At 32.7% G+C, this 17444-nt stretch overlaps 1 protein-coding gene across 1 annotated transcript in view; it reads right to left on the bottom strand.

Moving 5' to 3' along the window:
• The window catches only part of LOC134251193 (uncharacterized), a 31445-nt gene extending 20469 nt beyond the window's left edge, over positions 1 to 10976 (bottom strand). Inside the window, exons 1-13 of the mRNA XM_062733575.1 lie at positions 10649 to 10976; positions 8574 to 8666; positions 8022 to 8132; positions 7588 to 7675; positions 7104 to 7264; positions 6429 to 6529; positions 6067 to 6147; positions 2279 to 2402; positions 1710 to 1802; positions 1163 to 1297; positions 667 to 785; positions 329 to 365; positions 104 to 186 (exon numbers count right to left, since the gene is read on the bottom strand). Coding sequence (XP_062589559.1) covers positions 104 to 186; positions 329 to 365; positions 667 to 785; positions 1163 to 1297; positions 1710 to 1802; positions 2279 to 2402; positions 6067 to 6147; positions 6429 to 6529; positions 7104 to 7264; positions 7588 to 7675; positions 8022 to 8132; positions 8574 to 8666; positions 10649 to 10690 — 1268 coding nt within the window. The 5' untranslated portion in view covers positions 10691 to 10976. The remainder of the gene's footprint in view (positions 1 to 103; positions 187 to 328; positions 366 to 666; positions 786 to 1162; positions 1298 to 1709; positions 1803 to 2278; positions 2403 to 6066; positions 6148 to 6428; positions 6530 to 7103; positions 7265 to 7587; positions 7676 to 8021; positions 8133 to 8573; positions 8667 to 10648) is intronic.
• Between the last annotated feature and the right edge of the window lie 6468 nt (positions 10977 to 17444).

Here is a 17444-nt window from a genome sequence, read left to right as displayed (position 1 = left end):
ACAAAACTTAAAAAGTCTTATTATGGATCAAATTAAAACCTTCTAAATTGATTTACTTGTTGATAGAGATGCTTGTATTAGTTGTTCGTAAATTGTTACCTACCAGATATGTCTTAGGATGGAAGCAAATGGAGTGACCCCAATACCTCCTGCCACAAATACATCAACTTCATACCAGAAAATGTCCTACAGATTAAGATATAGGTTTTAACAATACTTGTGTAATAATAATACCTGGTAAATTAAATTGTGCCTGATACTTAATTTGTGTTAAAAATTCATAAAATTCTAGTCTTCATAATAAATGTTTCTGAACGTATTTATTTACCTCTGTGGCTGTTCCAAATGGACCATCCACTGCTAACCTAGACAAAAGAAGATTGACAATTCACCGATTATCAGAAATGCAAAATTTAATAAGCTTGCTACAAAGATACATGTCCTTGCTAGTATTATGTATTATTTTTATATCATTTTCAAGAGGATAAAATGTTCAGTTGAATACATATTTGGGTTTGACAGTAATGAGAAATGGAAATAAGATGAAAAACGATTTGAGCACTAATAAGCAGGTGAACTTATTGTCTGAGTGTTGCTTTATGAAAATGGAATTTTGTATAAATGTACTCTTTGGTAGGCACCTACCACATTAATTAATGTGTTTACCTTGGCATTTTCCGCGAAGACTGGAATTCCCCGTCATCGACATAGCATGCTTTGGCAAGAGCCTCGGTCCAATCCCCTGCTCGTCTGATGTGTACGGAGAAATAGTCATCCTCAGGGGCCTAGGAAATACGATATCAACATCTATATTACATTGATCCGAATATTTAGCTAGCCGTAAGTCTACCAGTGTTGGCTAAATTAAATTAAAGAACATTTTCTAACAAAAACAGTATTTAATCCAATTTAAACTTAATTTGAATATACAATAAGAATATTTTCTAACCAAAAAAAAAAACAACAACAACATTTAATCTTATTAAACCTTGATTTGAATAAACATTAATTTACAAGTACATAAATTCATTCAATGATATACCCAGTACATAAATATCATTTTCATGAGATTACCAAGTAGTCAAAATTTACGTCTTTGAATTTATACTAAATGTTGGTTTCAAAAGAGTACTTTACAAAAGCAACACTAGAAACAACCTACTGAGGTGAGAGTGAAAGGATGCCATTCCAGACTAGAGATACTAGGACAATGGAGAAATATATACTGTCCTGGCCCCATCTTAAATCCTTTCTTCTTCATCTGAAGCTCATAGACTTTGGAAGGATGCTGCACCACCTAAATATTTACAAGGTTTTATGATAACACATACAAGAAAATTATAACTTCAACAAAATAGTCTTTACTATTTTGAAATTAGAGCATATGCTGTTACCTTGGAAACAACCACTTTCACTTTGATATAAAATTGTTGATGTTACCTTGGAAACAACCACTTTTGATTTGATATAAAATTGTTGATGTTACCTTGGAAACAACCACTTTTGATTTGATATAAGATTGTTGATGTTACCTTGGAAATGACTACTTTCAATTTGATATAAAGATTGTTGATGTTACCTTGGAAACGACCACTTTCAATATGATATGTTTGTTGATGTTACCATGGAAACAACCACTTTTGATTAAGGTTGTTGATGTCACCTTGAAAACAACCACTTTTGATTTGATGTAAGATTGTTGATGTTACCTTGGAAACGACCACTTTCTGGGTACTCCTCCAAAATCGGACCACCCTCTCTATGAAGTATATGACCAGTGGTGCCACCACCCACTTCCAAGCCTGAGAAAAACAGTTTGTATTGATTTGAGAGGCTACTATAGTACATTTTTTTGATTTGCTATCTTGTTTGAAATAATATACTTTTCATTAAACAAGTATAAAAACAAAACAATCTTAAAAACAAAAAGAAATTGGTAGCAGAATTCATCTCATTTGCTTAATTTTTTTTTCAGCAATGTTGTCTCTTTTTCTAAACAATTACTATAGAATCTTAAAAATTTGTGGGGGCCAATATTCATGGATCATAAAAAGTTCACAGATTTATGGGGACACAGTTTTGTGCATTCACTCAAATCTATAAGAGGAAACATAACTCTGAAACCTAGCTAGTATATGAATTTGTAGAGGGTGTAAATTCATGGATGAAAGGAATATACTCATGAAATCCATAAATATTGAGATACAAGTCTAATGAATTCACAGTAACTTTCCTATTTTGTTGAACGTTTTTGTGCCTGTTGCACTCTAGGTCTTACATTGGGTTCAAGCCCAACAAACTGAGGGATGGGGCATCCCCCCTCTGTTCCCCAGGTCCTGAAGTTGGCCATACACTGCTGGGGATCATGTTCTGCCACGTTACTCTGTCTTCTCACTATGCCCCTAAAATGAACATATTAATCAGTGTTTTATTTAAGCTATTGAATTTCCTCATACTGAAACTGAAGTAAAGTCATGTGCTGCACAAAAACAATTTATTGAACTAGAAAACTGACCAGTCAGCAAGGGCCCTGCCATGGGGTAGAATTATAAGGGTGCAGCTTATGGAATGATTCAAAAATATATGATGAATAAGAAACAGCAACTGTATTCTTAACAAGAGGCCCAGGGGCCACATCGCTCACCTGAGCAATTGGCTAGAAAAAAGCACATATCAGATCAGAACTGAAAATTTACTGAGGGCGGGGAGGGGGGAAGGGGGCTTGAATTTTAACCCCCCAGGGGGTCACGATTTGAACAAACTAGAATCTACAATACCTGAGGATGATTCCCTATAAATATCACTAAGCATGGCTTTGAAGTACTTGAAAAGAAGATTTTAAAAGGTTTCCGTATATATTCCTATTTCAAACTTTTATCGGCCATTTGGCCCCACCCTACCCCAGGGGGTCATGATTTGAACAAACTTGAATCTACACTAACTGGGGATGATTCCACAAGAGTTTCATCTTTCCTGTCTCAATGGTTCTTGAGAAGAAGATTTTTCCTATATATTCCTATGTAAAACTTTGATCGGCCATTTTGGCCCCACCGTACCCCCGGGGGTCATGATTTGAACAAACTTGAATCTACACTAGCTGAGGATGATTCCATATGAGTTTCATCTTTCCTGGCCCAGTGGTTCTTGAGAAGATTTTTAAAATCTTTCCTTTATATTCCTATGTAAAACTTTGATCAACCATTTTGGCTTCACCCTACCCCCTGGGGTCATGCTTTGAACAAACTTGAATCTACACTACCTAAAGATGATTCCACATGAGCTTCATCTTTCCTGGCCCAGTGGTTCCTGAGAAGAAGATTTTTAAAGATTTTTCCTATATATTCCTATGTAAAAATTTGATCGGCCATTTTGGCCCCACCCTACCCCCGGGGGTCATGAATTGAACAAACTTGAATCTACACTACCTGAGGATGATTCCACATGAGTTTCATCTTTCCTGGCCCAGTGGTTCTTGAGAAGAAGATTTTTAAAAATGCCATTAATTTTTCTCTAATTCATAATTATCTCCCCTTGGAAAAGGGCGTGGCCCTTCAAACTTGAATCCCCTTTACACAAGGATACTTTGTAGCAAGTTTGGTTGAAATTGGCCCAGTGGTTCTTGAGAAGAAGATGAAAATGTGAAAAGTTTACGACAACGACGACGACAACGATGACAACGACAGACAACGGACAAATTTTGATCAGAAAAGCTCACTTGATCCTTTGGCTCATTCGAGATAATTCCTGAATATCCAAAAATCTGTAAATAATATCCTTGTATTTACAAAAGGCAGTAAAGAACAACTCAACACTGAATCTATATCTATACAATAATGAAGCTTGTGTTATATAAAATGCTAGCCTTCAATGAATGCATATACATATCATGAAGGCTTGGCCTTATAACTTCAAAACAAACAGCAGTTGCAGACAAAGGTTTTCATTAATCTTAAAGTGACAGATAAAGATAAGCCTTCTTTTTCTGCAGCAGACTAGATAATTAATCCCAAGTGATTAATTGTACTTCTCTCTCATCATTTTCTTCTTCATTTATAATATGAACTTTTACACTAATGATACAATGAAGTTTTTATCCTACTACCTTAAAGTTAATAATAATATTCTTGAATTTTCATAAAGCAAAAAAAAAATAAATAAAAAATAAATATATATATAAATTTTTTTTAAAAAAATATATCTTCTTTAATCCATTTCTTGTTTTTAGAATTTAATGAAATCAGAACTCATTGTGTAGGGTATTTCAACAAAAATAAAGTAAAAACATTTATACTTCAATCTACATTTCCGAGTGTTCATAGCATTCCAAATGGACTTAAGTTCAAAACAGACTTCATTTGCAGGCAGAGGTGGTAATTAATCTCATTGTGACAGATAAAGATAATGATAGGATTTTCTTCAGGAGGAAAGCTCATTAATCCCAAGGGACTTATTCATTGCAGTATTCAGTTTACAATGGGAACATTTTCAGAAGTTATCTCTCTTTGCCCATTCATTCTTATATAAAGTTAAGGAATCTACCCCACCACCCCAGCTATAAACCAGAGGACATAGAGAAACAAGAATATGTCTTTTTGCCTACTGAACTACCATACCAAATTTGAACTTAATTGGGCTACCTTAAAAAAAATTATTAGGAAAAAACAGAAAATATTCATTAATCTTAAAGTGACAGACAGACAGAGTGATTACTATAGGGCACCCGCAAATCGTCGCGGGGCCCTAATTAATGCAATAAAAAATAAGATTCTCACTTTTTGAAAGAGTCTCATGGACCATGAAACATGCTCTGTGTTTATTTTTATAATAATTAAGGTCTTCCGTCTTCACGGAAGACCTTATAGTGATTCTATTGTTTCTTATTATTATTATTATTATTATTTTTCCGTACACTAAATTTTGTGCACGCGATTTTCATAAACTACTGGGTGGACTTTCATGAAATTTACAGAAATTATGTATTGTTATAAAATTATTTTTTCCGAGAGATTTTTTGAAAATTCTCTTCTGGTGCCAAGTTACGGGACATTTTCTGAATTTAAAATGACATTTTGTCTACGGTTAATCTCAAGAATAGTAGAAGATATCAACATGAAACTTTCAGGGATTATAGATCGTGATATTCACTATCCAGGACGCGACCTTTCTTCGTCGTCAATACTTCCTGTCGTTAGGAGATGCGAATTTAAAAAAGTGAATTTTCTAACTTTTCTGTTCTTCAATATTTTTCATTCATTTTTGGAATATTAATAGTGACCTTTCCATTGATGCTTACTATGTAAGTTGTTTTAGTATTGGTTAATCTGAACTCTAGATATTAATATTTGAAAATCTGAAGCGGGCCCAAGATGGCGGCTGTCTTCTACTCCGCCATTTCGCGAGTAGGGGTTTATGGAGGCAGCTGAGTGTTTGATTGAACCATTCTGACATAAGGATACATGAAATGTGAAAAAATTACCTGGACTTTCACGTGGTAGTACGTTGCAATTGAGTGTCAATCTTGAAACTTAATTTCCGTTTCTTTGCTTCAATGTAACTGGGCTATATACGATATGTAATGTGTACAATGTATTAAATATACTTTCTTTACCTCGAAATAAAATAAAGGCCATAAGAACGTTTTACTTATTTAATTTCATTGAAGCTATCACACCTAAAAAATTCAGTCCAAAGAAAAGGCGCGAATATTTACTCGTGGCGTTTAGCGCGAAATTATGAATAGTGGTCCGCCTTTTATAATTCTTAGACAAATGTACTGTTGCAAAAGTATGCAAAAGTATATTTAGAGCAGTGCTCCAAATTATAGCATAATGGTATGCGCGTTAGGGATAAAAGAGAAAAAAAAGTGCATTCACGTTGGCGACCTGAGTTCAATCCCCCTTGTGACCAAAATTTTGAATCACTTTTCAGCTTAATTTTACGAGTTTTTTTTTTCCTGAATCGGATGGAAGACCACTCGTTGCTTGCAACGAGATCGTATCTAGTTGTGTTTATTTTTATAATAATCAAAATAAAAAAAAATTACCCGAAGATCTTAGATATACTTACTGGAAACCATGTACAATGACTCCAATGAAAAAGAGGATGAATAGGTGATGAGTGAACCAGAAAATCTCAAAGTATGAACGTCTGAAATAAAGTAGAGTTGATTCATCTTAGATTCTTTATATTCATAATTAACCATAATTAGCATTTTGCGTAATCACTATATGTATACAAAAATATAGTAATTACGTAAAATTTTACAATTAACATCCAACATCTTAATTTCAATCCTATTGTAAAACAATTTATGATAAAATATTCCAGATCCTTTTCTTTATTTAAATTTGTAGCAGCTTTTGACATTTGGCTCAGATAAAATGGTACATGGTTAATCCTCGATTTATTTTTTAGGTTACGTAATTTACCTAATGAGCTCAGTGGCTGAGGAAACCATGACAATGAGAATGAGTGTAATAACAACACCCGACACACCGGATAAAGTCTTCAGAGCTTCCTTAACTGCATCCTGAAGTCACAGGAACAAACAAAAAAATATATCTTAAAATATCAGTAGGAAGTCATGTTTAATAGGAAGTATTGGAAAATGTTGATAAATATAAGATCAATAGGAAGTCATTCAAACTTTATCATTGCATGGTTTTATCTTAATACCATCATAAGGTGTGAATATTTGATTTCTAATAGACTCAAGTAGTCAAAGAACAAATGAGTCACCTGCCATGAAGTTAAGTGACCTTGAAACCAACAGAGGGTCACGATCATTGTAATAAAGAGGTTTCCTTTACTGAAAGCATATTTATACTATCCAGTTACTCAACAATCTCCCTTGAGTGATTGTTGGCATTATCAGTAATATTAGAAATAAATTGAAGGAAGTTTAATTTAGATATATCCCATAGTTGATATCTTAAATAAACTTCCTTCAATTTATTTCTGCCATTGCATTTTTTTAAGCTCATAAATCTGTAGCCAAGCCTCCTGATTACTTACTGTATTAGGGGTATCTATAAAGTTAAGGAATGTTGTGTTAATATGTGGGTTGTCTTTTTAGGAGCTGAGCATCCCTAACAGTTACTTACTGTATTAGGGGTATCTATGAAGTTCAGGAATGTAGTGTTGACACTTGGGTTGTCTCTATAGGAACTGAGCATCGCCAACAGTTCACGATTTTCTCTGTCTCTGCTGTTATAAGCTTCTCTATAGCGCTCTACGTTAAATATGTGGGCTCCTAAATGTATTGCTGGAATTTCAAAAAAACATTCATTTAATGAATTGCTACAGATTTTTACAGATTTTGGATATTTTTCATGCATTACTGCCTAATTTAATCATTTAACTATTTACAGAGTTATCTCCCTTGGGTGCCAACATTTTTAAATTCATAACAAAATGGAATTCTTAAGTAATTTAAGATTTAAAAATGATCTCTCTTTCCTCTTTAATTTTAATTCAAGTGATGTACAGATTTTTAAACCCTTTGAATGTGAATCATAATGAATTAAAGGAGTTTTAATGATAGCTATTTTAGGTGAGATTGGGATGGGGAGCTTTCCTTAAAATTACCTGTATGTACACATATCATGTAAGCTATATATCGATGAAATGTGATGTGTTTGTCCAACAAGCGACGTATATTTCTGTTACAACATCTCTGAAAAAATAAACAAATAAATTGACTTTTTCATGTAATTTAACAAACAATTTTTTTTTATTTTATATTTTAAAATGGTGTAAAACCATTGGACAAAAATAACTTAAGATGCAATTACTTAGTCTGTTTTAAAGTTTAAAAAAAGTAATGGAGTTTAACAAAATTTCTTGTCTGAGATCATTAAACATGTACATGCATTTGTACATGTATTTTTTAAAAAAAAAACAAAGCATGATTTAAAAAAGCAAAGAGAAGTATATGCTAATTGAAAAACTCTTCTAATCGATAACTGTTAAAAATAAAAAATAATTTTGACTTATCTGATGTTCAGGACATTAGTACTTACTTGAAATGATCCTCTAATGGCTGATAGTAAATTTCTACACACCGGTAACAAAATTAGCATACAATTGAGATTGAGACAGGCTGCACTGGCTCGTGCCCAGGGCAAGGCGGGCTACAACAAAGAAAACAGGCAGTAAGATTGAGGGTTAGGCTTCAGGGCAGGCAAATCCTGGTAGATAATAAGGATTCAAACCCAGGTCCCCTGATTCTCCAGACAGGTGCTCTGCCGACATAGATATTAGAACATCAACCATTAAAACCAGCTGACCATCACATTCCTCCCTCCTTAAAGGTCTTGGCCCATTAGGACACCTTGAAGACACCAGCTCTATCCTACCAGGTCATTTACTTAACTGTCATTTCAGTTAGGCAATGCACCAACTTTTACAGGGAAGGAGATAAGCCCAATGGACCAGACCATGGTTTGAATCCATTAAACAGTACTGTCTGATCACCTCATGAATCATTTATTTTTTAAAAATTGGTGAAAAATTTCATTTAAAAAATATATAGCAAAAAATTTAAAGTATCAGCAGTTTTTTTTTCTACCTACCCCCAGCATTAGATTGGTATAATCATAATCTCTTTCAAGGAACCGGAAATATGTCACCACAAAATAGACTATGTTGGCAATCAACCATAGAGTCTAAAAAAGACAAAAATAAAATATTAGCTAGGTTAACTATGATGCTTTTAATCAAAGCCTGGGCCTCAATTGGAGTAGGAAGGGGTCCTGGGAGAGGGTGTTTTGTCCACTCTCTTGTTGCAGCTAAGGAAGGGGTAAAGGGGAGGGGGTAACCTGGATGACGAAGAAAATTTTCCATACATAATTACATGTAACAGCAAAAAACATCTTAGATCAGTGTTTTACTCAGGATATCTTGAAGTATATTTCCTTGGTCCCATTGAGCATGTTGAGTTTATGATAATGAGGTATGGATGTATTTGATTTTTTATCAGTCAAATAATTTGATGTGGAATTTATGAAACATTACCTGTATACATGTGAAAATATGGAAATACATGTACCCTCTGCAAAGGAAACATTAAGTCAAATGCTGACGGACATTTTTCATACCAATTGACTAATTGTTAGGGCATTATTTATACACTGAATTGTCAACTTGAAGGGATTTTTTGGTTATTTCCGGATCATGGCAAGAAGCAGACAGCGGGTGTGACTGGTCAGCAGGGGATGCTCACTCCTCCAAGGAACCTGATCCATACTCTGTTGTTTTGGAGTTCAATGTTTGCTCTGCTCCATTTAGTGTAATGGGACTTTTGAGCTGCTTGCTTGAATACTGTTTGTTATCTCCATATATTTCATCTGCCCAAAACCATAAACTAAGAACTGACTGATTATAATGATTAAACATTTATTCTATTTTTTATGCTTTTATTGTACATAAAAGTATCTATCATAAAGATTTATATATATAATAAATCATGATTTTAGCAAACACATGCTCTGGCCACCCAATATGGTTTAATTGCACTTCATCAGTGTACGTGAAGTTTGGTGAGTTTTCAGTAAAGGTTAGAGCTAAATCATGCCCTATAGTGGATCAGGAAATAATGGTTTCCTATGTGTAAGGACTATCTCATCTTCTACTTGATTAACTGTGTAATTCATGGCCCAATCTGAATCCTGTTGATTTAAGTTAAGCATTTAAGCTCAGAGAAATAATTTAAACATGCACCAACAGGAAATATAAATGAGGAGGCATTAACAATTATACATGAATTTTGATTGCAATTATCTATTAAATTCAATAAAAAGCACATTTAATTCATTTTATATTTCACATTCTAATCTGCACTGTAGCTATATAGAAAATTAAGAAATCATGCACCCTTAATGATATGCAGATGAATGTAGTACAAGTGTTCTTACAGATGTTGAATAATTTACACTGATTCAGAGGAAGTTTGTAACGAGTTCCTTGTCCACAAAGTACACATAGCTAATAGCCCGCTGTAAGTTACATGTAAGTCACATTAAAACAGTTTAATGGTTTTCACAATGATCAGGTAGTGAATTTTTAAAACCTAACAAGCAGAGATTGAAATCTGATTAAACAAGGAAACTGATTTTTTCTGTTCATTTTTGAATCTCAAACTTAAGTCCACAAAGCTTACAATTTTTTGACAATGCATGGAGATGTACCAGTATATTATATATTTTTTTCAATATTAATTTCCAATTCTTTTGATTTTTTTTCTGTATTTAACTTTTGAGATAAAAATTAAAATTATCTAATAATGACACACAAATTCATGATGTAAAATTTAAAATTGCAATTAAAACACTTACAAAGAACAATTTTGATAACTGAAAGCAGAATAAGAATAAAATCATAATTATGCATGCTTCTTTAAATTTCTCCATTTTCAACGGATTTTATTGGAGATTATAAAAGAAATCAATTTTATATACAAAATAAAGCAAAACAGATTTCTTCCCATTTGATACAGAATTGATTCTCACTTAATTTCACTGGCTGGTTGTAGACATGCAGTTATTTGTCTCAAAGTCTAGTTCTAAATGGAATAGAATCTAGCATGGTCATGATGATGGATTATGGGGTGGGCAATTAAACTCCGCATTCAGTGATATTTGATACTTACAATCACTAGCCATCTCGGCAGGTCGTTCAAAATTCTTGCCATTGTCAAATCAATCCAGCTACACTAGACTAAGACAAGCAATGAATCACGTTTTCACGTCTGGCGGTTAGGTTGGTTGTCATTCGATATGCTTGTTTATCCGAGGAATTTCGAAACTTCATTGATGTCTTCCTTCGGGGAAATCAAAAATGATACACGTTAAGTCCATCTCCAACCTTTGTTATTCACCGTACAGTGTGACAAAATCAATTATATCAAACTATAAACAGCGACACATGCACTATAATACATGTATCAACTTTTGTTTTGATTCTTGAAAGACACGCCCACTGCGTAGACGTAAGATTCGGGTCGGATCAGGTTAAATTCCGTATTAATATTTATATAGAAACACAAAGAACGAGTATACTAAAATTAGCATATAGGTCCCTGGATACACCAATAACCTTATCGTGAACTTCAAAAAGATAGATACATGGCAAAAAATTAGTGTTGTTTTTTTTTACTTATGTTGAAAATTAAAGATGTATATTAAAGACATCGCCGTTGTTGCTTCAACAAGAGAGAAATTACCGGATGAGTGATCAGGTTAATGTTTTTGGTGCATGTCTCATTTCTAAGTAACTACAGGGACCTAGGCTATATACTACTAGTTAGTATATAGGTCCCTTCCCTGGTAACTATAAGGCCTATGATGACCAAACTTGCATGGATGATACATATATATAAGGATGTACACTACCAGGCCTGCTTCAAGTGCTGGATCTGACCTACATTTTCTGGATGAGTGAACAGGTTAATGTTTTGGCGCATGCCCTTAACTATGAGCCCTAAGATGACCAAACTTGCATGGATGATACATCTATCCAGGATGCACACTACCAGGCTTGCTACTTCGGATGATGGATCTGACCTACATTTTCTGGACGACTGCAAGCCTTCCCTGGTAACTATAAGACCTATGATGACCAAACTTGCATGGATGATACATATAAGGATGCACACTACCAAGCTTGCTACTTTGGATGATGGATCTGACCTACAATTTCTGGACGAGTAAACAGTTTAAAGTTTTTGGTGATCTATTCCCACGTAACTGCAAGCCCTATCAGATCAAAATTGCATAAAGTTTGCTTTTTTTGGATGTAAACTTCTAGAATGTTAGTTAATTGTGGGACTTTGCTTTACTTAAAGACAACATTCATTGACATGAGCTCTGCAATCTATGATTATTAACTTTGTTTTAAAGTTGCCTGCCTATTTCACTTCAGACCTAATTCTGCATTATCCCCCTTTTAAGTATGGCGTATGTGGCCTTTAATTTTAACCCAAGGATGATTTTTGGCAAGTTTGGTTGCAGTTAAAACTGTGGTTTTGGATCTATAGACCACAACACGGATAAAAAATATATTTTAAAATTCATATTTGGAACTAAAAGAATATGCCAGAAAATGGCAAATTACAAATTTCGACATTTTAATGGAATCATGCTTAGAATAATGATTGAAGAGTAAGAGACATACAGGATAAACTTAATAACCGACATTTTTTTTTTTTGTTACTACAAAATAAAGCATTTGATGCAAATTTCAATTTTAAAACTTATATTGGCAATTCAATTCAATTTATTCACTCAAAACCATGTAAATGGTACATGAGGTACAAAAACATATAAAACATATATACATATACAAATGTAATACAGTGGGTCAAGCAGAATGTGATAATTAAGGAGAACAGACAATACTATTAATTTTAGAAATAAATGTACATAATTGTTTCAAAGAATCAACATCATTTTGGCACATGATTTCACAAAACTTGATGGTATTTGGATTAGAGCAAAATTTTTGGTTCGAATAAACTTTCCTTAGTTGGTTTAAAGCACTACATTCTAAAATATAATGATACTCATCTCCTATCTGGTTACTACTGCATAAGCTACAAACTCTTTCATTTCTTTGAGTACCATTCCATTCCATCTACCTGTTTCAATTGGGAGGTGGTGATTTTTGGTTCTAAACTTAACAAAAGTTTTTCTAAATTTAAATGATAACAGTGATAAATATTTTTCGCACTCAAAATTGGTTTTAAAAATTCAGAAGATTTTTGAAAAAACAAAGATTTTGGGGGAGGGGTGTGTGTGTGTGAATAATCATGCTTTCTAACACCTATAACAATGTTCGAAATCCCTTAATTATACCAATCATTTGGTTGGTAATCATACATGCGCATACCATACACATGGCACGCCAAATTCACAAAAATTAGCAAAACATAAAGTTAAACTAGGTTTATCTTTTTTTTACGGACTGTAAACTATAGTTAACTAGTTAATCTATATTTTACATCTGTAAACTATAGTTAACGGACTATGTTTCACAACCGTAAACTATTGCAAAACATAGATTATCTGATAAATACAGTTTGTACAACTCTTAACTATAGTTAACGATCGTAAATTATATTTACAGACGTGAATCTATGCTGTTTATCAACAAAATCTATTGTTAACGTTTTATTACAGACAGATAAACTTAGATTTTAGGTTAACAACCGTTAAATATAGTTTTACAGATGAAAACTATACTTAACGAATCGTTAACTATAGTTTACGGTTTGTAAACTATATAGTTTACAGTCGATAAACCTAGTTTATCAATAGTGAAACTAGGTTTAGCTAATTTTTGTGAATTTGGCGTGCCATACATACAGGTCTATTACCGGTCATTGTATGGCCAAAATACAAATTACTACGAGGGCTGTTCAATAAATAATGTCCTGAATACTATGACATACAATATAGACATCATATGACACTAAGCTTGACTTTCTCTATTTATTAAACCTTGAATGAATTTATAACAGTTGATGTGACCACTTTTCATCACATAGTTTCATTCGGAGAAGGAAACAGGGGCTATTCGAGAAACTGCATTAAAAATGAATGGTAAAAAAAAAAAACAGTAGACTAGAGTGAAATTAATTAAACGCTTCATTAAGGTAGGATTCTTGTCACATTTCTTGTATTTAAAAATTAATGAAATTTTCACAGAATCAAGAGGACAATATCACTAAGTGATGGTATCAGTGAGATTAAAGTTGACCGTTTAATATTGGAGGCAAGGTCAGGTCAAGGTCATTAACTTTTTCCTGGACATTAAGAATAAAAAATTACTGTTTCCAATCATGCGATCCCTACTTGTAATTCAAAAGATTGAATGTTTTTCTTTTTGCATAAAAAGATACTACCATATAGGGCCTATAAGATGATATTACAAAACTGACATGGATAATTTAGATAAAATGGATATTTGCTAATCCGAATTTCCTCTACTTTTCTAAAATTTTTAGGATTTATTAGTTATTTTTATATGCTTCCTATATTTAACTTTTTCTAATTTTCATGTATAGTAAAGTTGTCATATAAAGGTACAAAATGATACAAAAACTGAAAGTTTTGATCGTTTACTAAGAGAGAAATAACACTTTTTACGGATTTTTGTCCCAACATAGTTCTAGTATGTGGAAAAATCTTATTCATTTGATATATTTTGAAACTTTAGTCCCTTATTATTAATTTAACTTACATTTAAAAATGTCGTTTAGTCTTTGATTGTTTAAAAATTATAACTAAATTTGATGTTCTGTAATAATTTTGAGAGGCAAAAAGAAGATATTTTCATACGCCACCATTCCGCCAAAAATATAGTCCCTGCTAGTTTTCAAACGCATTTAATTTAAAGTTGTATAATTGTGATGAGGAAAAAAAATATGGTCTTTTAAATCTTTTACATCTAAATATATAAGACATATCAACAAATGTACTTTGAATATTCCATCTAGTCAGAAACCAGAGAAGAATCCTACCTTAAAGCTGCTGTAAAACTTGTTAAGAATCCCAAAGAAATATTCAATGGAATTTGTGAAATTTATAGCAACCAATGTCTGTTTTATAGACACATGAGCAGGTGGATTTCAATGAACAAAAATTATATAAAGGGAATTAAAAATGGGTACCGTCCTCGGCGACAAGGACTTATAAGATCCAATGTATTGTTTGCCAAAATTCAACAAATAATCAATGATGATGTTTGATTGACTTTAAGACACATACTTTAACAAATTGATAGACAATATTTTGTTTTTTTTTTACACAGGTTTAAAGAAAATTTTGACAGTAAAAAAGCCAAGTACTCAAAGGCCACCCTATGTTTTGAAAAATGAGTGAAAACGACAACGTGTAAGAATATCTAAACAATTATTGTAAAAAAGATCAGAAATTGTAGTTATCCACGTTTGTCTGAAATTCAAACAGATAATGAAACTTCAATGTATTGCTTAAAACCCTCTACACAAAATTTACAATAAGATGTGCTTGACAAAAACAGCAAAGGTCTGAGAAGAGCAAAGAATTGCATGAGTACAAAGACAGATTTATATACAATTTTCTTAAATATTAGTGGTCTTGCTGTTCAAATTCGTATTCAGGGAGGCAGTTCAATTTTTGGAGGAGTCTAGAAAGCAAAATTTTTGCCAAAAAATCGAAAGGTTTATGAGAGGAAGGAACAAGAATCAGGAATTAATCCACTACATTAGATGTCTTCATGACAGCGTCCAAACCCACACGCCCTGAGCAGTAAAGGAGTTTTGGGGCTAAACAGAAGTTACTGTTTGACACACCAATAATTTTCGCCCGATCTTTCACCCTTTGATATGTTTCATTTTTCAAACTTGAAAAAACACCTTTGAGAAAGAAGAAACTAGTCCAGGAAACCATAGGATCTGTCATATTCCAGTATACGAAAGACCATACTCAAAATTGAGTTCTAAAAACAATCAGACATTGTATAAAAATATTACGGACGTGTATTTTAACTAAAAGAGAATATTTAAGTGAGATAATTAAGACTAAATCATTGAAAAACGCTTTTGTTTCTTTCCGAGCACCGAGGACATTATTTATTAAACAGCCCTCGTATAATTAGACATTCCGCTTATATTTTAAATTTTGAAACTTAATTTAGATATATACGAGGGTTGTCCCAAAAAGTCGTAGGCTGGGCTCATATCTTTTAAAGGAATTAATGTATCGTTATAAAATTTTCAGGGTGGATAAAGCGTGTGCTTGGCAGATAAATTACGAAGTTTTATCATGTTTACTTGAAAACTTTTCGAGTAAAAACATAAAGTGATGTCGTTCTCTAACACCCGCAGCAATCTGCAACGTCAAAAAATACAAATGTCAACGGTTCAAAATTTTGGAGAAAATATTTCAACTACCAGAATCAAATTCTTAAATCAAACGAAAGGGTTATAGTTATAAATGTGAAATATCTTAATTACTATGATATGATTAAACATTAAAATATGTAAACAAAGTATATGCATGTACAGGTATGAAATAATAATAATTTGAAAACGCTATATTTCTACGGGCTTTTCGTCTGTTTTCTCTAATGGAGTTGCACAATGGAACTCTTGTCCATTTCTTAGTCTTGTCTTTTATTTTAGTTACTGTTATTCACATATACATAGAGAAACCGTTTCAGTCATTTTAAATACTAAGGACGAGTACAAGTTTTCAAATTTTCCAAACATTTTTGACCGTTAGTTTTCTGTAAGAGTAAATTCAGGATCAAAATACTTGATTATAGTCCAGTGCGCCGCCTGTGCCAACGCAGCCGCCATTTTTCAGAAAGTCGGATTTCAACCCCATGTGTATAAAACATTATAAAATTTATATTTATCAAAGGATAAACACCAAAATTTGAAGAAATGTATCCAATAAAACAACATTAAGAATTTTCATTTCCATTAAAAAAAATACAGGGTAGTAATTACCTTTCCGCAGGATTTTAAATACATGTATAATAAACCAAATTTTAATTGCAACTTTTGGGTATTGCGCCGCCTTCCTACACAAGACAATGAAAGGTGTCTTTTAAATTGGAATAATTTGTGAAGTTATTCCATATTTGTCCATAAATTTATTAGAAAGTGTTGGTTTAATCTATATACGAAGTTTCATTTATGCATGACATAGGGTTCATACAAAACAACGCTTGTCTACGGAATTTTGGGACAACCCTCGTAAATCAAATTAAGAAAGATCGTCAGTGTTCATTGAATGTTACTAATTGATGAATTTTTTCGATGCATTTCATTTCATTGTACAATATCCTTTTCATCATGAATGAACCAGTAATTCTTTTCAAATGAAAGATAATCAATGTGAAATGACAATTCTTAAATTTGAAATTAAAAAATGAAGTTGCAAATTATTTATTTGTAAATGTAAATTATCAATTATTTATTAAATTTCATTATTCATTAATGAGCTGTTTGTACTTACAAATTAATTTGAATTATAAATTTCTACTATTGAAAATGTTTATTAAAAGGCCGATTGCCCCCCCCCCCCCCACTTTTTGTAAAAGTAAGGGTCAAATAGTGGTAATATATTAGGAAGATAATGTGGTATTGAAAGAATTTGAACCTACCCCCTCCCACACACACTTCAGGTAGGTTGATTTTTTTTCTCTCTGCCCCCCCCCCCCCCCCGCTTTAAAAACGATGCTACGTTACTGTATCACGTATAATTCTTTTTTTTTTTCACTCCTCCTGTTTTCATGGAATTTCCCCCCAAAATACTCTTTGAAAAAGTAATTCTTTTAAAATGGTGCTACGTCACTGTATCAACAAATATTTCTTTTTTTACTTACCATCCCATAAATTTGTTTTCACCACTCCTGTTTTCAGGGAATTTCCCCCAAAATACTCTTTGAACACGCAA

Source organism: Saccostrea cucullata, unplaced genomic scaffold (assembly GCF_032062105.1).
Source record: "Saccostrea cucullata isolate Sc308-1 unplaced genomic scaffold, CSIRO_AGI_Scuc_v1 ctg1811, whole genome shotgun sequence".
Lineage (NCBI taxonomy): Eukaryota > Metazoa > Mollusca > Bivalvia > Ostreida > Ostreidae > Saccostrea > Saccostrea cuccullata.
Note: the sequence above shows the minus strand (reverse complement) of the source record. Positions and strands in the feature narration are given on the sequence as shown.